At 33.5% G+C, this 25,623-nt stretch overlaps 1 protein-coding gene across 2 annotated transcripts; it reads right to left on the bottom strand.

Moving 5' to 3' along the window:
- Positions 1-796: 796 nt before the first annotated feature.
- On the bottom strand, positions 797-10,267 carry LOC114746951 (organic cation/carnitine transporter 7). Of its 2 annotated transcripts, none has more exons than XM_028935227.1 (7): positions 10,047-10,267; positions 8,343-8,611; positions 6,305-6,542; positions 3,692-4,208; positions 2,845-3,047; positions 1,778-2,031; positions 797-1,191 (listed from the first exon to the last, which is right to left on the bottom strand). In XM_028935227.1, the coding sequence occupies exons 2-6, from the start codon at positions 8,609-8,611 to the stop codon at positions 1,795-1,797; spliced, it is 1,464 nt and encodes a 487-aa protein (XP_028791060.1). In that variant the 5' UTR covers positions 10,047-10,267; the 3' UTR covers positions 797-1,191; positions 1,778-1,794. The 2 variants fall into 2 exon arrangements, with proteins under 2 accessions (XP_028791060.1, XP_028791061.1); XM_028935228.1 differs by lacking the exon at positions 10,047-10,267 and adding an exon at positions 9,005-9,124.
- Positions 10,268-25,623: the final 15,356 nt, after the last annotated feature.

Here is a 25,623-nt window from a genome sequence, read left to right as displayed (position 1 = left end):
AGGCTGATATATAATATAATATATATATATATATATATATATGTATTGATATGAATTATTAAAAATATATCAATTTAATTTTGACTAATTTTATTGCCATGAACAATCAATTATCAATCAGTGATCATCAATCAATTATACCTCTAAACAAAAATCACTTTTTAAAATAAAAAAATAATTGTTATTTATATTTTCATTATGTATAGGGAAGAATTTCTAAAATAAAACAAGTCATATTTTTAATATGTCCGGACAATAAATTTTAAAATAAAACAAATTGTTTTTATTTTTATATAAACAAGTTGTTACTTCTTTGTCTTTCAAATATTAAAACATCATGTCTATCACACTCAATAAATGCAATTCAACTAATGAATGGACTGATGCTTAAATGAAGCCAATAATACATTGAGTCTAGTAGAAAGAAATAGTCCCTCATAATATAATAAATAAAAGTTCAAATTCCTGTTAAAAGAGATGTCCACAACTCACATTTAATGCTTGACAATGTTTCAAATAGGATTATTTTTAACAGGAAGATATTTGTACCTAGAAAAAAAAAAAGTCTAGTTTTCATAACACTAATCTTAATAAGGTCAATACCTAAAATCCTTTCAATGTAAACCGTTGTTGAATTAGTGAATCATATCGTGCAGTTGATCATTCACTGCTTTGCATGGTTTTTCAGTTTTGTATCATTTCAGGCGGTTCACTACAATACAAACCATGACAAAACTAAAAATAATCGGATAAAATGTGAAGGAATATATTGAAAAATTTTCAAATTACAGACCGGTAGGAAAAATAAAATTCATAGTGATAATATCATAGACAATCCTTATAAAATATCATTTGAGGGGGATGAATGCTCCTAAATTTATATATTTGTAAAATTTATAATACATCGCACTATCTACAAACTCTTAACATCTGAACAAAACAATACATCTGTCTCCGTCCCAAATGCAATCCTAACCGTGTAAAAATACAAATGTGGTCAAGAAACTAATGCTTCTTAGTTTCTCAATGACCAAAATGCCTTCGTCTTCAGATGAAAAAACAAAATCTTGCTGTTTCATTTGGATGTTGTCAGACGTCATCCCCTCACCATCTTCCATTCCCACTCTACAGGGCCAAGTCCAGGTGGCTTCCGCACAGCCACATTGTCCATCCTTCATTATATTTATAAATCTACAAACAAGTAAAAGGGACACGATTGTGAAGTTCCATTAATATTTAGAAGAAACACTTTCAATCTTATGCGGTAAAAAGTGCATCTCTTGGTTTGATACAACACAATTGTGTTCTAGATTTTATTTAATTGTCATGCCAAGCGGACAAAGAACTTCATCATGCCAACTTGTCTGAAACATGAAATATTTGAAGATGGGAAAAAGATTAAATTAGAATCGTAAATTAATATGGTGAACAACCTTACAATCTCAATTATGAAGCTTAATTCCCAAATCAAAATGGCATCATTCAACGAATGATTGCAATTCCTCGACAGACACCTGCCTATTTTCAGCCAGTGCCTACGGTTCCAATCACTCTTACAGTTTGTGGCAAATTATGACGACATTTCTTGTTTATACCTTCATTTTAAAAGAACAGGATAACCTCATCTTTATAACGCTTGATTGGGTTAGATCAGGAGCTCATAAGCATATTTCATTGCTCTCCTAACAACAAAAGGCTGACTATCTTCAGGCAACAGAAAGATTAAGGGCTAAGATAAATTTATCATAACTTTATAAAGTTCAAGGCAATGACAGACCTTGCTTCTGTGATGCATTAATCTTTACTGAGCTCCGACTCATTATCTACAAGTTCTCGGCCCATGGTCTCAACAGGAAAGAGCATTACGCATATTCCAGAAACAAGGGCAATCATCACAAAGAGAAGCACAGCTGCAATTTGATGACAATAATGCACTAAACCCACTGCCACCAACGGACATAGCATTCCACCAATCCTGCCCACTGAGCTTGCAATTCCAACGCCAGTTGCTCTGACTGATGTTGGGTATATCTGCAGTTCACATAAATGATAATTTCACAAATCCCTGATTTATAGGGATCTAAACAAGTTTATTAAAAAAAAATAGAACAGGGAGACATCAAGATGGAATATAGACCTCCATAGCAACAAACAGCTAATGTCCTTACCAAAGCTATTTCAAAAACCCATTTTGATACTCACTTATCTGAGCTGGGAATGATTGAAATATACTCCATAGCTTGAAGGAGAGTATGGAAGCATGAAGATTTTATTTTATTTTTTATTGATGTAAATAAAGAGAATTATTGTAAATTTATCTTAGCTATGTTGTAAAATAGTATTTGCCCCACGTCTATAAACAGAAACCTCCTTAATTTTGATCATTTTATCCAAAAAAGAAAAAAAAGAATAAAAGAGGCCTCCTCAATTGCAAGCATAAAAAAACTAATTCAAGGGGGAAATAATTTTCTCTACCTCTATTCTCTGATCAATCAACTATATTATATCTAGATCACATCAAAATACCATGAGCATGGTGTTATATAACGTTACCATTTACATCACAGAGAGTTATGGACCAAGGCCAGTCCCGAGCAGCCAAAACTTTTCGAAAGCAAATTAGCGGTAAAAACAATTAGGACAAATTAAATAATCACAAAATGTGATAATAAGTGGGATCGCTGTGAAAACTAGTCAAGACTCTGGATATGAATTATGCATTTATAATGAATATAAGAGTGCCATTATCCTGGAACTTCTGCATTCTATAATTATGTTTAGACTACTCTTATATCCTTTTAAATAATTCAAAATCAATTCCCTTCACTTCGAATAAGTTGTTACCTCTGGAGCATATATGTACACAATAGTGAAGCTTCCAGTGATGCATATGCGAGCTCCGAACAGAAGCCCTGTTGCTAGACCTTCAGGCAGGTGAAAAACTAGTGGTAGAAGGAAAATGCAATAGACGAAGAGCATAGCTGACATTGAGATCTTACGACCGATTTTATCTACTGCTGCAGCGGACAAGAGGAGCCCAGGTAGCTCTATTCACAAAACATAATCATGTATCAGTCATCCATCTTCCTCCAATGATGGAGCAATATAACTCTGAAATAAGTCAACAGTAATATTTGGAGTAAATATTAGTCCCTCAGGAAGATGTTTTTTTAAAAATTTAGTCTCTTCCTCTGGAAATACAAGATGCACAACACCAACCTCACTTACAACCCCCCCCAACAAAAAAAAAAAGTAAAAAAAGTTACAATTACACCTATTATGATCAAAACATATGTAATTGTCTTGCATAAAAAATAAATAGTTACTTGATCGATATAAAACAGTCACTTTCTAAATTCAAAATAACTTGAAATAATGTATTTTCAGGACATAATAATAATATCAAAATAAAAGTTCATAAAATACATTTATTATAGTTATATTTTCAATGGAAAATCGATATTATCCTTTAGGATATTTTGGTCATTGTTTGACTTTGAGGAAGGTTTGCGTTTGTTTTCAACAATAAAAGTTTCGTTCTATTAAATGGATTGCATAGTGCCATTATATTCTATTTGGAACCAATTCTTCCTATAAACCATTGTGTTTTTTTTTTCAATAATAAGAAAATGTTTCTGCAATCCAAGTATCTCCTAGCGGAAGTAGTAGCAGTTTATCTTAATTTTAATACCTGCAAAACTAGCAACAAAAACATCTCTGTAGCTAACACCATTGTTCTCTGACTGCAATCTAGGTGAGGTGCATTTACTACGTCCATTGTTCCATTCTGAGGTCAGCAAAACAAGGCCGTAATATGAAAAAGCATTACCAAAGAACACAACCCATAAGAGAAGGGTTGACCTTGCCAATTTTGATGAAAGAAGTGTTAAAAATGATGAAACTCCCCCAAAGTTATTATCCATTTCTTTAGTAGGTCCAACTCCATCTTTTGGTGAGAGTAAATTTGTTTCTTCTGCATTAATACTGTCCAGATCAGTTTGATTATCAGAAGTAATGATGCCAGGAGGTAGTTTCGTTCCATTCATTTTTGCTATTTTCTCCAAAATATTGACTGCATCAGTAGTTCTGCCCTTTAAGCATAGGTATCTTGGTGACTCAGGAGTCATTCTGTAGAACAGGAGAAGGAATAGTGATGGCAGGGAAGATAATGCAAGTAACCATCTCCAACCCAATCTTGGCATGACCAACTGCAAGAAACATTGAATTAGAAGAACATGTCTGTGCTCAGTTTGGTCATTCACATGAAACAAACAATCATAATAGTGTCCACCTCAGAAATTTAGTGCTGAAGGCTAAACACAAGTCATTTAGATTGAGATGTGACCTTTAATCTTTTGGCCAATTGCAAATAAAAAAGTATCAATCGATATAATATGAAGTCTCCATAATCAAGCAATTAGAAGTTCAATCCTACATACCCTATCCTTCAAATTAAATTAAATTTCAGCTAAGCTATAATGTATACTTTTCTTCGTTAAAACCTCAAGTTGAGTAACAAAACTTGTTAAAGGTGATAGAAATCCCCGTGAACAATGTACCTTTTTAGCTATATCCTACTACCTTTGTTTCAAATGTAAAGCAATTTTACCTAACACATACCCGCCAAGAAAAGTAGCTAGATGGTTAAGATTTAAAAAATTTCCAATTTTGCTTTTACTTAATGCATAGTAAGTAGACCTAATGAAGTAGAGGAAAGTAATTTCAATATACTCCTAGGGGCATTTTAGATTAAAAAGATATTAATTTTCCTTAAAACTTGTAAAATGCCTTGTACATTGAAGCATAAAAAAATGCCTTATATTTTGAGACATAGGTAGTAGAATTTATGCACAGATCTGTATCAGATATTTCATTAGTCCCTACTATCCTGAACAGATATTTTGGGTCCTAGAGTAGCCTTCCTTGTATCTATAAATTCCTATTAATTTTGCCTCATTTAATACAACAACTAGAATTCCAGACATTTTACCCTAGAATTAGAGCCTTAAGCTCTTTTTCCGATGGACTTCATTTTCTATTTTCCTTCCCAAATGTGACCATTATTATTAGAATAGGATTGTTATTATCTACATTATAGATTATATATAGAGTATGCTAAAGGAAAAAAACTTCAGTGATAGATTGTGTAGGTAGGCCATATTGATAGGCTCTCAATAAGCCATAATTACCTAGGCCCATCCCTTTTTGTATATATACCCTCTTCTTATATACCCTCTTCTTATATGAAACACATGCTTTTGTATCATTCCATTTTTGTTTGTCACCGAGTGCTCATTCTTGTCACTGTCAGTAAGCTTCCTTGAGCATTGTCCACAATGGGCTCCATGTGCACATCCTCCAACTCAAGCAGGTTCAGAAGGCTCTGATCAGTGCATCCTCGGAATATTGCTGCCGTCTGACATGAAGCTCATGTCACATGCCGTCTCGACTACTGCTATCTGTCCATGTACCAGCTCGTGCAACATCCATCTCATTGGCAAGCATTGATCAACTTACCAAGACTGACCAGATCACAGCTGGAATCCACGCACAACACATCAACCTTGTTGTAACAAACCCCATGCACTGATGGATTACAGCCTCTCTCTACAGCAATTGGCAGCACAAATCATGCTGTCAAAGGCTTCCATAAGGCTCAAGATATGGTTTCTTATACAGGTTCGTGTCAAAGACCTCTAGAAAATTATTTATTTGTATCACGTGGGGCCTAACATAGACTATGCTGTATGTATTATATGATTCCTTGCCAGCTTGTCTAAAAAAAAAAAGAGATAACTTCTAGAAGTGACTGGCTGACTTCCCAAAAGTAACCCACTCAACCTTCTTTTAACAAGTTTCCACTACTTGGCTTACACCCCAGGGCACCCACCAGCTTTCTTACTAGTGCCTGAAATCTTCAATACGCAATTCTAAACTTCCGAAAGAAACATGACCATAATAGTTAAAAGTAAGTCAGACACTAAAGGAGAACACAAGCAACTTTCAGCAACAGCTTAAGCATTAGCGTTGAGAAATTTTTGTCTCCTTCCAGACCATGAATAAAATTTGAGGTATACACCCAGTAGCATGCTCTCTTTTGGGGGCAAAATCCTTAAAACTAGAGAAGTAAAAGACATACTTGATTTCTGATCTGTTTCCCCACAATTTAATGTATATAATATAACAACTCAGTCACCTTTCTAAAATACATAGCAACAAAAAGAAGACGGTTAGGAATTTAAGATCAATAGATAGGATAAGATATTTTAAAATTCCTTTTTACAAGGAAAATAAATATCCTTACCCATGCAAGTGATGCTTCCAAAATTGTTCCAAGAGTCCAAAATGCTGAAAACACAACCATCCAGGTCCCTCTGCTGGATGCTGGAACAAACTCCAGAAACCAAGATGCTAATACAGGGCCACCTCCCAAACCAACACCAACCATGCCACGAAAGATAACCAAAAATATATAACTAGGCGAAAAGGCACTCAGGAGACCAGCCATAGCAGTAACTAGAGCTGGGATAAGAAACCCCTTCCTGAAAGAATTGAAATAAATTAAAGAATAAAAAAAATTATATGGCAGATAATGCTAAATGAACACACCAACAGTTGTATGCAGTTTAAGAAAACATTCATACAAACTATTTTCTAATCACAAAACAGAGAACCAGCACAAAATGAAAACAGAAACTGGTAAGATCAAAAAATGTCTGTGCTCGTTCCACAAAAAAAAACATATTAATTTTATGAGAGAATAATTAAACAACCAGCAATTACACTTAAATAATTGCAGCTGGCACAATGAACACGTTTAAAAATTAACATAAGCCACTGTAAACAAATTAAATTAAGTATACGTTGAGGTAACACAGAATTAAAAGTTAAAGTATAAATAGATAAATCTACTAGCGTAAATGAAAGACATATTCAACCCATTAAAGATCTTAATAACATCAAACAAGAGAACTTCTACCTCTTCATGAGCATTGAAGTACTCCTCGGAACAGCAGGATTGAAAGTAAGCAATCTATTGCGTTAAACAGAATCTTACTCCGATGTTACTTTAGGGTGATTGTTAAGGATTCCTTAGTGCCAGAAATGAAAATGAAGAAGCAAGGAGAGGAAAAGCCAGATTGTCTCTCCTTTCCATTTCCTTTCTCTATGAAAAGTTTGCTGTTCCCCAAGAGTTTGGGTTTTTCATCCTCAATTTTTTAAAATCTCCCCCTCAGCATATATTATGCACAAGACCATAACTTGCTTATTTCAAAGACAGCAAAAGACAATTTTATCAAGTTTGATATATGCCCATGTTGTCTGTGGTAAGGCTTATGCAGTATCCGGACACTCACATTTTTAATCTCCAGCTTCTAAGCACTCTAAAAGAGCTTGTCTTTCTCTTTGGGTGGAATTAAAAGACATCTCACTCAGCATAGCTAGGCACGATACAAGCAAAAATACTGGGCATCACTTCCAATATATTGCTGTAGGGAAAATGACATTAGAGAACCCTTTGAGGGACTTTATTATAATAAAAGACCACGAGCTATTGAAATTTCAACAAAAGCCCATTGCCTTGACTGTAATTAAAAATAAATTGAGCTGACTAAAATGCCCCTTTTAATAAAACATTATAGTTTCTTATAGAGTTACGTTGTTTCTCTGACTGAAACTCCACGTATTTCCATACCTTTGGCATTTTCAATCTCCGGCTGAGTTATCTTTTCCTCCCCATCGACACCCCATGCATTTCCAGCCTACTGAAAGAACAAAGGTAGGTTGGAAATAACATGGAGAATCAGTTGAGAAAACACTATAACTTAGAGCCCATTTGGAATGGCTTATAAACAGTTTTTTAATCGTAATCTATGAAATATGAGGTAAGCATGTTAAAAGAATTTTGTTTTGACTTACATGAAATGTACTTATAAGTGCTTTTAATTGTGATTCCAAACAAGGCTTTAGTAGGAAACTTTTAATGTTTTGATAAAAAAAAGCATTTTAGTCCACTCAATTTATTTTTAATTTGAGCTAAGGATCATGGTCCTTTATTGAGATCTCAATAATTTGTGGTTCTTAAATGTAATAATTTCTTTTAGAGGGTCTTCAAATGTCATCTTCCCCGTATTATAAAGCAGTACCAATAACATTGCAAGAAAAACTGAGTATAGCCCCAGGCCCTGTTTAACTCTTTAGGGCTTACCCAAAAGAATACTAAACATATGGAATCTAACAGATTCAAACACCCCTATTCTCACCATGTCCTTCACATATTTCACAGAAAGAGGTGCCATTTAATTAATGCATAGACTAGATACTAAGAAGAAAAGGGCGCATACCTTCTTCCATGCTTATCTGAAACAATACCCCATGTGTAAGACCCCATTAGCATGCCAGCAAAAACTATACTAGTTATTAGGTTCTCTTGCTGAGGGGAAAGACTCCATGCAGATTGAACTGCTGGGCCTACAACAGAGAGTATCATCATTTCCATTGCTTCAGCAATCCAGCCAAGGCCAGCGTAAGCAAGCACAAGTAATTGGAAATTTCCAAAACCCATGGCAGTTAGAGCTTCATCAATTGTGTAGCCTGGGCCTCCGTCCACCATCTATAGTTCCAAAATGAAAATATTTAGTACAGATATACAACTAAGAAGATTTTTCCAAATTTAACCTATAATTATATCAAGATTTAACACAGAATAATAGATCCAAATAATACATTTTTCATTAAAAAATTATTTAGGGAGAAAAAGAGAACAGCAGTGGGGTGTGAGAATTCGCTCAACATCAATTGTAGCTAGGAAAAGAGAGAGCAAGAAAAAAGTAAGCTCCAAAATGCTCCTCAAATTATCTGCAAATATAACAAGCATGCCCTTAGTTTATCCATAGGGGTAGGCCCAAAGTGGAATCCAGAAAAAACTACCCAATCCTAAATGAAATTTTCTACATCACAGGTACCCAAGGTAACAAGTTTAATGCTTTAATTTAATCAAACGCACCTAATAATCCTCCAAAATGGTTTGTGAGGACAAATTCTTGCTCACCATCCACCAACTTCATAGTAACCCCACTGTTAGACGCATGCAAATATCACTTCACTAATACTTGTTACTTCCTTGAATAAAAATTGCGTATTATATTGTACTGTGGGCTGAGCATTTCCCATTGTCCTTATTGTAATAAAAATAGTACACAAATGTAAAGCGTAAGTCATTACTGTGCAGGCCTCCATGCAACCTACCTGATGACTCTATTATAGGAATTATAGCAACAGTTTAGTGAATACAAGTAATGAATAGGACCAGAAGGAAAGTCTTCCTTAAGCAACAATTTTGTCCATCATTCAACTAATTAATACAAGAGTGACCTCGAGCACAGAAATGTCAACCAAAGCACTAGATTTTCAACAGCTTTAGTGATAGCATAGACCATTTCAACTGTCTTTGCAAAAACATGGGCAGCAAATTATCAAATAATTCAAAACCTGGGTGAAAAGTTAGTCCCGGAAATGGCAAATCGGCGAAAGATGGACAGCTCATATCATGATGGCTTCAAACAAACAGACCAGCAGCCAATAGTTATTTTAGTTTTTCATTCTTCGATTTTTCACATAATCAGATTTTTAAAACACACACACACAACAGCAAAGGGTTTTTGGGAGGCGGTGAGGAGGTAGAGGAGCTACATTTCTTTTCCTGATGCCTACCAATGGAGTGTCATTAAAAAGCAGGAAAAACATCAAGCCTGCTCCTATTTTCCCAAGGCTCCCATAACTTATTCATGGAGAAATCTAGCCCTTAATGTGAAATGGGATACATCCTTTTTTTTATCAGCTTTGGTTGCTCTAAGAAACAGAAAGAGCCGCATCTATGAATCCAAAGAGAAATCGAAGAAAATAATATGCTAATTGCCAACTATGACCAAAAGAAAGAGCCAAAATAACGTCTATTGCAACAAACCGAAGAAGAAAAAATAAGCGTAATGAATACAAATGGCTGAAAGCAATGAAACAGAAATATAAACAAGTAATGTGCATCGTACTTTTTCCAAGACCAAAAGGGTGTCAATTGAAGAGGACCCAGGAGAGGAGATTGAGACGCTGGATCTTTTGTTCTTCTTGATCTTCGTAGAGCAATCAAAAGTCAAAATACTGATGAGGAAATAGATTACAATCCCTCCTTGATCTTCACAGAGTAATCAAGGAAGTCAAATTGTTTCGCGAATAGAGATTAGAACGCTTCCACATATATATAAGCTTCCACCTAAAAATTGACAAATTCTTCATTTCAAGCATTGCGAGGCCAAAAATGTTCAAAGATATTTACCGAACTCGACTGAAAATAGGACAAATTTCAAAGTAAAATATAATATTTTCTTACTTGTCATTAAGATATTTTGACAATTATTTCCTTTCTACGACACTATTGCAATTCTTCCTCTCAAAAAAGAGAAAAATTGTATCAAGATCTAACTCAAAAGAATTAAATAAAAAAATTTCTTGAAATTATTAAATTAATCATGTTTTAATGGAACTCATTGTAAAAAAAATTATTTGTTCAATTACTAAATTGCCTATATTTTTTAAGTATGTATTGACAATAAAAAAGAGTAGTTGTTAACAACCTAAGATGTAATGATAACCTATGTATTAAATCTTTGTGATGCGCTGAAAATGTATTGTTAATACATGTCACAATAATTGTTAATCATTGTACCTTAGGTTGTTTATGATTATCTTTGTAGTTGTCAATGCATACTTAAAAAACAAAAAAAGATGTGGACAATTTAGTAATTGAACAAGTGGAATATCTTGTAATGAAATCTGTTAGGACTTTAGATTAATTTGATGATTTTAAGGGTTATTTATTTAATTCTCTCATGTGGTATTTAATATGATTTTGACAAATCCATGATGTTCGCCAATTTCGGCCCTTAATATAATAGCTAATTTGACTTACAATTTGGTCCTAACTATACGTTTCTAATTTACTTTCACTGTTATATTTATCTATTTTTTTAAAATAATAATTGTAACAGTTACACATGTTAATTGTTCAATCAAATGATTCTTTTAGTTAATACGTATAATTAGTAAGAGTATTTTAGAAAGACAACACATAATTATTATAAATAAATAACTTAACAAATTTTTTAATTTACTCAAATTATTCAACTAATTTTTATATTAAGCACCCGAGACAATAATAAACTATGAAAAAGAAGATTATGAATCTTCCAAACGCTCTGGCGGAATGCAAGAACGACCCAAATGAATTATCCTAACCTCCTAAACAAAAATCAGCAGCGGAGAGGCAGGGTCTATGTCTGCATCATTTCCATTGGCACCTTTAGATATTGGCATTTTCATTTTTAATTTGATTGATTGCAAGATCGAAATGACATTACGGAAACTAGGCCAACAAAATGATATCACAGAAAGCTGGCCTAAAAATGGACTTTTGATTTGTGGACCTAGGCCCAATTAGGCCCATTAGCAATTAGAGAAAAACTCTACTAATTATCATCTTATTATTCCTTAATTATGTATATATCTTAGATATCTAGATTAGATATGATAAGATAAATTTAGATACTAAGGCTTAGTTTTCAGCAGCTCCTATGTCTTGTATTTATATATATTTCAACTTTACGTAACTTTCAGAATTAAAGCAATAATAGAATTTGAGGTGCACTTCACCTCAATTCCCTACATGGTATCACTCATAGAATAATATCATGTCTTCGTCTATGAGCGTTGTTTTCTCTCTATCTCTCGAAGTCTTAGGGTGTGGTTGCCTAGTTTGTGCGACTCGGTTTCCTCTACTTGTCTTCATTATTCGACACCCAAAGTGAAGTCACTTCGTCCCCATATGCCGTGGCTTGCACAACTCAAGCCATCTGCGGGTTCTACATCAGCGTTGTCCAGCGTGTTACCCACATACGTCATTCTCCTTCTACTTCTTCGACCTCATGCCTAATTCTTTTTCCACAATGACTTTAGTGGAAAACTCTAATAATTATCTGCTTATTATTCCTTAATTATGTATATATCTTAGATATCTAGATTAGCTATGATAAGATAAATTTAGATACTAAGGTTTAGTTTTCAGCAGCTCCTATGTCTTGTATTTATATATATTTCAACTTTACGTAACTTTTAGAATTAAAGCAATAATAGAATTTGAGGTGCACTTCACCTCAATTCCCTACATGGTATCACTCATAGAATAATATCATGTCTTCGTCTGTGAGCGTTGTTTTCTCTCTATCTCTCGAAGTCTTAGGGTGTGGTTGCCTAGTTTGTGCGACTCAGTTTCTTCTACTTGTCTTCATTGTTCGACACCCAAAGTGAAGTCACTTCGTCCCCATATGCCGTGGCTTGCGCAACTCAAGCCATCTGCGGGTTCTGCATCAGCGTTGTCTAGCATGTTACCCATGAAATAACCTTCCTAAATAAACAGATAAAATTAACTTTTTCATAGTAATTTTAAGAAATAACTTTTTATAACCAAACCATGCTAAATACAAACTCAAATTATATTACAATCATCTACACTAACTAATTATATAATATTGTTATCCGTGATAGAAAAAAGCAGAACCCAAACATACATCCTATCATTGATAAAAAAACTTTTCTTAACTCATTCAAATACAAACTATATAAGAAATGATCAATCTTATCTAATATGGTTACAAAACAACATATAATATAGCTCATAAATCAAAATATTAAGAATTAAATCTTAATTCATACTTTATAATAAATTCATAAACAAATCACATGCAAATATGCGATCATAGGCCTCTGGCCACATATCAGCACACATACCACAATAGTACACTCAAAGGACATAAGAAATAATAATGCATGAATCGATTAAAAACAATTTATCCTAAGGTGGCAATATATAGGATACAACATAGCTCATAAATCGAGGAGACGCTACAAGTTGCTAATGTAGCTTTACTCCTCTTGAGCCTTCCTTGACGTCCCTCCTTTAAAGCTTTCACCTGAAAAATGTTAAACAATAGGGATGAGATAACGTCTCAGTAACTAAATCCCTACCCATCACACACACTAGCATGGGCTAGTGAGGTGTCGGGTGGGATATACAGAGTTAATAATAGTCAATAGACACTTATCTAATAGTTGGACTCACAATAACCATATAGGTCAAATATATCTGCCAATCTCATGCAACTGATGATTTCAAAAGAGATAACATACTTTTCATTTATTCAAAAGATATAAACATCAATGAAGATATCATGTCATATGAAATCCATGAACCCAAATCCATCCTTATATCCTCCTTATTTCCGCCGATTGGACCCATGGGCTAAGTCTTTCCATTTGACTGGCTACTCTGACAAGCTCACCACTCGAGTGATATGGACTGACCAAAGACCACAGAGCACTCGATGGACCATGGGTCCCCCCTCGAAGAACTAGTGGGGTGTTGCAGTCCCTCGAAGAACTAATGGGACAACAATAGTGGCCAACCATAGAGTTTCGTATGGAGGCCGATACCATGTGGTAAGTATATACATCTCAATAACTCTAATCATCTCCTTCACCCACCCAAACTAGATGCATAGGGTTCAAAATAACACATTTATATACATAATCAACCGAATTCCAGAACAACACCTCATAGTCATAATCATTAATTTCTAACAATACAAATGATTTCAATCCTTTTCAAAACAATATCCCACACGACAGTTCATACAAAACATCATATATATATATACACAAAACTTGGTTATAAAATCACTCACCAACCTCATATCAATGCATGTAACAGATAGAAATTTAGTTACTTGGTCTCCTAGCTAATAATCAAACACAAACAAGGCCCGTACTCGAAAATGCCACAATAGTGTTTATATCTACAATTGAAATTAAAACATTATTTATATAGAATTAGAGTAAACTACTCACAAATTCGTAACATTTAACACTCCCTCTAATACATTCAGCTGTTACTCGAAATTCTAGCTCGAAAGGCTTTTTTCTAAGGTTTAGGGTAAGAACATATATATGACGATTTATATTCAGTTCCTAGGCTCCCTTAACTTATGTTATCTTTAGTTATTAAATTATATCATTTGAAGCACCAAATTCACAACCTAGATAGAGAACCCTCAATTTATAACTTATGTTCTGTCCTCAAAGAATTTAGACGGATAATCTCAATATGAGTTAATCTATTCTTACTGTAGAAGTCTAATTATTAATCCAACCGTTGAATTTAATGTCTTATATGTCATAAGACTACTCTCTAAATTTCGGGTTAATCCAATGGTGAACAAATTTAAAAACACTAACTTACTATCTAGTATTCTATCTACCAAATCTAAAAAAAAATGAAAAAAACATACCTAATAACTTGTAACTCAGACATTGAATTGATGATCCAACCGTTGAAACTAACAAGTTTGAAGTCTAGGATCAGCTGACCAAATTACAACCCGATCCAACGATTTACAGACCCGTAAACAGCACTTTACTGAGACTGTCTCAGTTTTGTGTGAAAATTATTTGATTCATCTTTAACTCTTCCCTACTACCACCTATATATAGGCTTCTAGAGCTTCCTCTTCCCATTATTTAGTCAATGTGAGACTTCTTAACATTGCTATTTTATCCATTTCCTATCGTTTAATCAATATGGGACTTCTTAACATCGTTATTTTATTCATTTTCTCATACACACACGCACAAAATCAAAATTATTTTAATTACACATAGTATATTTAACCTCTACCTATTCTATAAAAATTTGTTTAAATATTAGATATATGAAAATTAGTATGTTACAACCCACATACGTCATTCTCCTTCTACTTCTTTGACCTCATACCTAATTCTTTTTCCACGATGACTTTCGTGGAAAACTCTAATAATTATCTGCTTATTATTCCTTAATTATGTATATATCTTAGATATCTAGATTAGCTATGATAAGATAAATTTAGATACTAAGGCTTAGTTTTCAGCAGCTCCTATGTCTTGTATTTATATATATTTCAACTTTACGTAACTTTCAGAATTAAAGCAATAATAGAATTTGAGGTGCACTTCACCTCAATTCCCTACATGGTATCACTCATAGAATAATTTCATGTCTTCGTCCGTGAACATTGTTTTCTCCTTATCTCTCGAAGTCTTAGGGTGTGGTTGCCTAGTTTGTGCGACTCGGTTTCCTCTACTTGTCTTCATTGTTCGACACCCAAAGTGAAGTCACTTCGTCCCCATATGTCGTGGCTTGCGCAACTCAAGCCATCTGCGGGTTCTGCATCAGCATTGTCCAGCGTGTTACCCATATACGTCATTCTCTTTCTACTTCTTCGACCTCATGCCTAATTCTTTTTCCATGATGACTTTCGAGACCTATCATGCCCTCCATACTACCAGTGACTCTCCAAATGCTGAATCCTCAGACACACAGCCCTTGGCACCTTCTACGTCTTTGCCATCTCTGCCTCCTAAACCACTATTCTCTCAATCACTACCCATCGCTTCAATGGGAACAATTATGTGTAGTGGTCCCAAGGGTTCTTATGCATGTGGTTGGAAACAGGAAGGAAGATTATCTCACCAATAAAGTCACTTGATTCGGAAGAAAAATATAAGGTTTGGTATGTTGAAACTAATATAACTAATATAGTAAAGTCCTGGCTTATCAATTCCATGATTTCGGAAATTGGCCAGAACGATTTACTCTTTCTCACAGTCAAAGGCATTTGGGATGCTGTTCATAAGTATTATTCTGCCTGTGAGAACATGACTGCTATTTTTTAGATTAAAGGGTCTATTCGTGAGATGCGACAAGAGGATTTAGATATGACTCATTATTTCGATGTTCTAGTCATGTATTGGCAACAGCTTGATCTTTACAATACACATCAATGGCATTATAGTAAAGATGCTGAAACATATTGTAAGATCATAGAAAAGGATCTCACTTATACTCTTCTGCTTGGTGTTAATCCTATGTATGACAATGTAAGGGGGAGAATCATGTCTACTTGTCCTCTCCCATCGTTAGATAAAGGTTTTTGCTAAACTAAAATGGGAAGAAAGCCACAAAAAATTGATCTCCAAGTATATTTTGAATTCTCCATTACTACCATCTCTTGAGGCAATTGCCATGGCTGCAAAGGGCCCAACCAATCTTGAATCTAAAGGTAAAAAAGGTGAACACCCCATCTATGAACATTGCAAGAGGGTCGGTCATGTTAAAGATAAGTGTTAGAAAGGCATTTGTACATAATATCTCATTAGAGAAACTTTCTAGTAGTATTCATGAAGCATATAAGGAAGTTGAATGGAGAAAGGCGGTAAAAGAGAAATTAGATGCATTAAAGAAAAACGACACTTGGGAAATTATTAATCTTATGCAGATGGATATTCACCAAGAAGTACAATTCTGATAGCAGCATTAATTGTTATACAACGAGATTAGTGGCCTAGGGGTTTACCCAAGTCGATGGAATTAATTACCAGGAGACGTTTGCTCCTATGGCATAACTTAATACAATTAAGGTACTCATGTCTCTTGCAGCAAATTTAGACTAGCCATTATACCAACTAGATGTTAATAATGCATTTTTGAATGTAGATCTTGAAGATGAAGTATACATGAAAATTCCACCTAGGTTGGATGAAAAGGTAGGTAAGAATAAGGTGTTTAAACTAAAAAGGTATTGGTTTAAACAATCCCCTCGAGCATGGTTTGTGAAGTTCATAAATGCAGTTAAGAATCTAGGGTTTAAACCATCTCAAGCAGATCATACACTATTTGTAAAGCATAATTCCAATGGAGAGGGAACAATCTTAATTGTATATGTCAATGACATCATGGTTACAGATGGCTGGAATGTAGAAATTTACAAACTTAAAGCTCAACTATCCAAGCAATTTGAGATAAAAGATTTGGGGCAGTTGAGATATTTTTTGGGCATGGAAGTTGTTAGAAATCGAGAAGGAATCTCCGTATCATAGCGGAAGTACACCTTAGACTTCCTTGAGGAGACGAAGATGTTAGTCTGTAAACTTGTTGGCATACCCATAGAAGGTGACTATAAGTCAAAACTACAAGTAAAGGAGGATGAGCCTCCCCTTCCACATGTTGATGCAGGAAGATACAAAAACCTTATGGGGAAGATTATCTACTTATCACACACAAGGCCAGATATTTCTTTTCTGGTAAATGTGACTAGTCAATGTATGAGTGATCCTAATGAGGAATGAAAAGACCTCTTCTTAATACATAATTATAAAATTATTTTTAAAATGATAACCATGGTAGAAAAAGAATTGAGTTAGAGTGTTAAAATACTACTATGGTTATAAAGAGTTTGACTTATTTTGAAAACATCCTAAATGGCTCAGGATACATAAAACACCCATGGGTTTAACAGCGTAGAACAAAGCCTCAGGACATAGTAACCGCCAACAAGCCCAACATAATATTCATCCCACAAAAACTTAGGGCACAAGAAACATAGGGTGCTCAACCCAACCCACAAGTCATACACCGCATACAGTAGAGTCTTATGGCCTTCAGCCATTTTAACAGCATCTCATCAAATACAGTCGTCCAAACAAAAGAAAGTATACGTCAACATAGTCGTGGGCCCTAAGATGGCAATATACATAACATTACATGCCTAAACCAAAAGAGGACTACTAGGCTATGCTCGCCTATGCCTCTGGTTGCTTCCCTTCACGCCGAGCCAAACTAGATGGCTCTCCTGAAAAGTATTGATTAATAGCGGGGTGAGACGTAAAGTCCCAGTAACCAAGTATTAATTTATGACATATACAAGTAAGATGGTAAGTTGGTGAAGTAGTGCTTAAATATAGTTTAAGAAATAAATGATACTTTAATAGATACAATTACATAAAAAGAGTATATCTCTCCATCTACAACACAATTCATATAAAAGTACATATATGCAACAACACAATGAAATATGCCCTCTCATCACCTTGCTCCTCCTTATGACTCCTTCACAAGGACCCGGGCTTTTTGTGCTGAGTAACCCGGCCAAAAGTCACCCTGCTCACATCAAGCAACGGGCCCCCTCCTGTACCTACACCGCCCATGAATGGACTATGGTGCAAGAGGTGTCTACCCAAGAGTTCGTTCTCAATTCCGGGCCAAGGAAAAGGAAATACAGGGGTCTAACAAAAAGGCCAAACACTGGGATCAATAGTGTAGGCATGCCGCGCGGGCTTCAAGAACAATTATTCTTCATATAACAAAATCCCAACCTCCACATATGACCCCATGCATAGTCACAATATAAATCAAAATATCATAATCTTCAAAGTAAGATGATATAATTTCAAACAAAGTATAACACATTTTCATTTCATTTAATAACATAATATTAGTATATTAAATTCAGTACTACAAGAAAACATAATTTCCAATAAAACACAACTCAAACATAATTAGATCAACATACTTCACCAAAATTTGTCATATAATAAAAATATATATTTTATTTACAGGCACACTTTTACAAATTAACTTAAGAAAATAAAAACATAATAAACACCTTACAATCCAAAGCGTGTATATAAAATAAATTAACCCCAGTTACCTCTACTCCAAGCTTAACCTCACAGCTTGAGAAATAAGAGCACAAATTACGAACTCCGAAGTACAAGATAATCTACAAATAATATAGATACAATTTAATATACATACAAATAATTAACTTAAATTACATAGAATTTATAATATCTATACATATATTTACTATCCAAAAATTCTTACTTCAAATAACAATTTTTCTCTACCCAAATAACTCATTTAAATTATAAATATTTATAAAATATTGTTTTTATCTAATATTGTAAGAATCTCAATTTATAACTTAAGTTTCTAGTTTCAAAATTTTTCTAATAATATAGTCTTAACCTATTTTACATTTTAAACCGATTAAAATATCAATAATATATTAAGTAACCCAAGTAAGTTATTTAACTTAAATTTAATCAGTAAAAACCTTCTATATATCTTGAATGATACATTTTCCAACCAAAATCTTAGTTTAAAATTCTCAAAACAATCAATAAACAACTATAAACCGATTAAAATTTCAATAATATATCAAACAACCCAAATAAATTATTTAACTTAATTTTAATCGGTATAAATATGATATATATATCATAAGTGACAGATTTTTCAACAAAATAAATTTGATTTTAAATACCATAGGTAATAAATGGACAAATCTAAACCAATTAAAATTTCTTAATAATAAATCTTTAAATTCCTATGGTCAAATATTTTCGAAACTCAATACTTACTCTATACCCAAATCACAAAATTTTCTCTAAACATTATAATGATACTACTAATATAAAGCTCTAAATATATAGAAAATATTCATAAAAGAAATCTAATAGAAAGAAGTATTTTTATGTACCTATATGATCCCCAAAGCTTGTATGACTCTTCAAACTGCTAACATTTCTCTTCTTTTCTCTCAGTCTCTCCTTCTGCGCATCTCACTCTTTCTTTCCATTCTTTGCGATCACTTCTCTTTTTATCCTTCAAATTCCACCGTCCTTCCTCATTTTTTTCTTCATTCATTAATGCTCCCTCCATATTTTTCTTCCTTCAGTCAAAAACTTCCCTCCAAATTCCTCTTCCTCTTAAATACGTTCAGCTTTCGGTGGAAAGCTGAATGTGTTGTCCCCTTCCCCCTTTTTTTTTGTTTTTTGTTTATTAATAAAATATTATTATTTAATAGTAATAGAATATAATATATATATATTTTTAGGATGTTACAAGGAACATATGAATCTTGTAATAAGGATTCTATATTATCTCAAGATGATTCTTGGAAAGGGACTATTCTTAAAAAAAGAGAACCATCAAGGTATTGAAATCTTCACAGATGCTGATTATGGAGGTTCAATTCTGGACAATAGGTCTACGACTAAATATGCCATATATGCAAGGGATAATCTTGTGACATGGAGAAGCAAGAAGCAAGAAGTTGTCTCAAGAAGTAGTGCAAAATCTGAATTTAGAGCGTGAGTATAAGGAATGTGTGAAGGTATATGGTTGTTGATGTTACTCAAGGAACTCAAGAAAGATGTGACTTTACCGGTACAAATGTTTTGTGATAACACATCAGCTATAAAGATGGCCAAAAATCCAACAAGATAGAACAAAACATGTCTAGATTGATCAACACTTCATAAAAAAAAAAAAAGAAGAAGATAGAATCAAAGACATTTATAATATCTCATGTTAAATCAGGCTTCCAAGTGGTAGACTTACTCACGAAGGCTTTTGAAAGAGCCAGATTTGAAGAACTCATATCTAAGTCGAGGATGATCAACATCTACTTTTCAGTTTGAAGGGGGTGTTGAGTTATGGACCTAGGCCCAACTAGGCCCATTAGCAGTTAGAGAAAAACTCTAGTTATTATTTGTTTATTATTCCTTAATTATGTATATATCTTAAATATCTAGATTAGATATGATAACATAAATTTAGATAATAGATTTAAGTTTAGTTTTCAGCAGCTCCTACATCTTATGTTTATATGTGTGTGTATATATATTTCATCTTTATGTAACTTTCAGAATTAAGGCAATAATAGAATTTGAGGTGCGCTTCACCACAATTCACGACATGCACATTACAGAAAGCACACATTTTGATCCCCGGCCATGAGTGCCTTATCCAGAACACAGTGTGCTAACACAAGAAATCAAAACTAGATTCAATTGGGTCCTTCTCAGTCGACTTTATTTTAAATATTTATTCATCTTGTGTCTATACAATACACCACATGATTAATAAAAATATTTTAGGTGAGACAACATTCATTTATTATATAATTAATGACTTAACTAATTTTTTTAATATTCACAAATTAGTTATTTAGCTCTTGTGACAATCAAAGAGAATGACTAATAGCAACGCATATGAAACATCACCCTCAAAAAATATATCCTAGATATGACAAAATCGATATTTCAATTGTAAATGCTACCTGTGGTTGCAAATAAAGAAAGTAGTTAGATATTTATCTTGGTTTTAAATAGAAGATTTCAATTTACTTTATCTTTTAATACTTGTTCATTTTTCTCCAAGATAATACCTTAAAGAATTTTCATTTTAATACACATATATATTTTAAGAAAGACAACATTTATTTATTACAAATAATTAATTACTTAATATTTGTAGATTAATTATCTACCTTTTTTATAAGAACTAGAGGTAGTACAAATCTTAATAGAAAGATTTATTTCACATACAGAACTTAATTCAAGTTGTTGAGATTCATTGTGTCAGGTTTGTATGTAAATTTCTAAGTGCACACGCATTTTAACAACTAGGTGAACTTATAAATACGTATGCGGATTTAACAATTAACAATAGAAAACTAATAAGTGTTTATATAAAAATTTACAAACTCTAATTTACATTATAATGGCTAATACTCGTACTTATAGCTGAGTTCACAAATATAGATATCCATTTTAACACCTAACAATAATAAAATATTCTTCTGATTCTTAATATAATACATATTTAACTAATTTGATTAGATTAAAAAAATTACATAAGTTAATTAATTATATTCGTCTTGCTTCAAGCTCCCGAGAATACTGGGGTCAATTGCAAATTGATAATAGGAATGTCAACTAGCTGAGCTTGTTAGTGTTGTTTCTACTTGCCTTTGTAACCCAAAAAAAAAAATGAAATATAATATTTTTTTCCTAAAATATTATTATAATCTTTTTTAATGTCTTTTCTTTCTGTCTTACTTGATTATGATTGAAAGGATATTAATAAAAAGTAATTTAAAAAAATTAATAAATATAAAAAAATGTCTTATATTTAATCAAGACCAACTCAATATTTAAGTCCTACTTTAAAAACCAGAGAAGTAATAAATATGATTAAACAACTGGGATATAAACCACTCTACGCTAATTTTTTTTAAAAAAAAAAATATGAGGTTGGTAATTCTAACTCGTGTTGGGAGCGTAGTGGATAAAACCACTGACTCCCAAGAGAACAATGCAAAACGGCTTGCGCTGAGGGCAGTGCAGTGCAGGGATGGAGGAGATTTGGGGTAGCCACATGCTTGTATTAGGGCTGCACATGGGCAGGGCTGGGCAGGGCAGGACCCTTGCCCGATGCCTAGCCCAAAAAATGAACAGACTGAAAAATGCAGCCCATTGCCCTGCCCTGCCCATGAAAAGCCCTAGTAAATTTGGGCAGCGCAAATGTGGGCTGGGCAGGGCGGGCTTCCATGCCCAAAAAATCAATATACTATATTATTTAACCAGTTATTTATGTTCTTCTAGATAATAAAATGGTAACTTGACCTTAATTTAGTTATTAGCAATTGATATATTATGAAACAACATTTTATAGTTGCTAAGAGGAGTAAACTATGAAAAACAAAAATGTTATTAGTATACTTTATTAAACTTGATTGCTTTTCTAGTTTTTAAAATTTCTTAACCAAATGTAAATATTTTTTCCGCACAACTCCTAGATACTCATAAGATCATGGATCAATTATACAAATTGCTAATGGTCATAATGTTTGCATTAAAAAAGAGAATGGTTATACGAATCGCAGTAAATGATAACGCGTTTACTTTCAAAATCATTTGAAAATAAATAAGTATAATGAATATTGAATATTAATGCAACAGAGTATTTGATTCAAGAGATAAATATGAGACAAATAAAATATATATAATAAAATTATATATATTTTTGTGGGCAGGGCCAAATGGGCAGAGCAGCATACTGTGCCCGATGCCCAGTCCTGCCCGACAATATGCCCAGCCCGAACATGCCCAATATATCTTTTGGGCCATTTTTTTAGGGCGGGCTGTGCATTTTTTTGCGGGCTTGGGCGGGCATAGCGGGCCACTGGGCTCTTTGAACACCCCTAGCTTGTATTCGGAACGCAGAGTAAGCAAGTTAACCACTACGTGTCCATGCCCCAGCCCCAAATTTAACATTGGGAAAATTGCAAAAAAAGACCTTGGAATTGCAAAAACGCAGATAGGGACCCTTGACAACTTCACTTTGGGTTTTGACAACTTCAGGACATATTATTCTTGTCAAAACCCAAAGTGAAGTTGTCAAGGGTCCCTATCTGCGTTTTTGCAATTCCAAGGTCTTTTTTTGCAATTTCCCCTTTAACATTTCCATATGCCTATATGCCGGGCTTGAAAGTGACATAGAATGCTTTAGAAATGTTTAAAATAAGGGGAATAGGACAAAGACAATAGTGAAAAAAAAAAAAATTTAGCACTTTAACTTGCTTTTTTTTTAATTATAAATTTATAAAAATTTTGGTTTCCCTTCTCAATCTAACCACTTGTGTTACTTTTTTATTTTTGCAAAAACAAACCCCATTTTTCTGTTTGTGGTTTATGACCAGGGGGATTCTTTCTAAAAATCAAATGTAGGAATGTTTTACCATACTCAATCATTTAAATATTTAATTTCATATTGAATTCTATTCTGATTTTTCCGTTCTTTAAATTTCTAATCTCAATGCCGTTAAATTCATTGATAAAAAATATCAATATTAAAATTTTAAATGTTGACAAAATATTCTCATATAAAACTTATATGCATAACAAATATTAGCATGAAAGTATGCTCCCTTTGATCACAAGTATGAGAGTTGGTGGGATTTGTTTTGATCTAAATATAAATGTAAGCCATCACTGTATTTTATTTTCTAAATTTATAATTAATTTTTAAAATTATTTCTTTCTTTAAGAAAAGCAAAACATTTTTTATAAATAAATAAATTTTATATTTATAAATTAATTATTTAACTCTGATATTTAAAATGGGAGGAAGCGTCATTTAGCAATTGGTGACTTAAAAAATTCGTTCCAGTATTATTATTATTGCTTAACTTCCTTCTTGTTTCCAACATGTATGATTAAATAAATATGGACTGTATTTAGTCCCTAGGCGAACCTCTTTTTTTTTTTTTTTTTAATGATGCTAGTTTTTTTTTTTTTTTTAATGACGCGAGTTTAATCCATGTTCTTGGGAAACCATAGAACAACCAATGGATGCTACATTCGTGGACTCTCCTCACACCTTTACATCAATACATCAATATGTGATTACAAAACCTAATACTCCTCCGGTCCTAAATGTAAGACCCTTATACTAGAGAGTATAAGGGTCTTACATTTAGGACCGGAGGAGTATCTTCTTATTAAAAACAATTCTATATATGATCCTTTCATATACTTAACATTGACACCTCTACTTAATGTTAGCACCTCTCCTAATGGAAATTTGAACTTTAATTCATTTCGTTACGAGGGACTAGTCTTTTTCTGTTAGATCCAACTTTGTTGATAACCTGATATCTCATCTTAAGGAATCTCTTTAAAATACCTTATGCAAATATTTTCTCCCAAGGAAAAAAATAAATAAAATGAAGGTTTTTTTTCTAAAAAATTGATACAAACATTGAAGCTTTTTTTTTTTTTTTTTTGGGGATTACAAGGCAAGTGAAAACTTGGAAAGGAAACTGCCTAACGAAGGATTAACTTACCAGTGAAAAACTAAAAAATAAGCGGATAAAATTGGACAGCATCAAGATGAAGTTCGACCAGACAAGAGTTTGGTGGCTGCTGTAAGGTGGTCCCTGCATTGAATTGCGTCACAGTGAGAGTGAGTGATTCTATCAGCATGGAATTGAAACAAGGGACAATTTCCAAAGTCTGTATTATAGAGTAAATTGGATAGCAAATTGGTTTGAGTCATGCTGGATGACATTGTCTTTAAGAGTTATTTACCTACTGTAGGTAAATGTAGATGCGTCACTCTTCAGAATTAAAAAAATCCTTCAGACATTAGCACAATAAACACCATTTAGACCTTCAGACATTGACACAATGGACACCATTTACACCTTCGGTTATGAAAGGTTTAAGGATTTAGTGTTTAGTTTTTCAGGTCCAGTGTGAATAAATCAAGGATCTGATAACTGAGATCTCACCCCGACGGGGGTGTGAAATCCAGTTATCTACCAAAAATTGGTGGAGTACTTCAAGGGAATCTATGTGCATCTTCATCTTTTCAAAACCTCTATGTTTATAAGTTTGCAATCTTGATTTAATTGCCAAAATCTTTGCTGTTGTGGACAAGTGATAGCCATAGCTTTGTTGAAAACCCACCAACTATGTTCCTTGGTCATTACGAATAACTCCTCCCCCTGCACCATGACGTTGATGATTTGTGGGTCCATCCACATCAATTTTGACATGACCATCTGGTCGTTTCTCCCATTTGACATCAGCTTGGTTTGAGATGTTGAGTATTCCATGGTTAAACTTCCCTAGGTCAGTTGATAAATAGAAAGCGGCTATTTTATTGATAAATAAAATTTCAGATGCAATTTCGGCATGGAACCAAAACAGGGGACAATTCCCAAAGTCCTCATGTCTCTCAATTTAACTCCTTTTTCTTCTTCTTCCTTTTTTCCCCATATTACCTACCTTGGAAAATATCTTTAATTTAAATCTAGTTTTAATTTGGGACTTGAAGGCTGGCAAGGT

Source organism: Neltuma alba, unplaced genomic scaffold (genome assembly GCF_004799145.2).
Source record: "Neltuma alba isolate B1F8T4 unplaced genomic scaffold, ASM479914v2 tig00005158_pilon, whole genome shotgun sequence".
Lineage (NCBI taxonomy): Eukaryota > Viridiplantae > Streptophyta > Magnoliopsida > Fabales > Fabaceae > Neltuma > Neltuma alba.
This window is presented reverse-complemented; position numbering and strand designations above follow the sequence as displayed.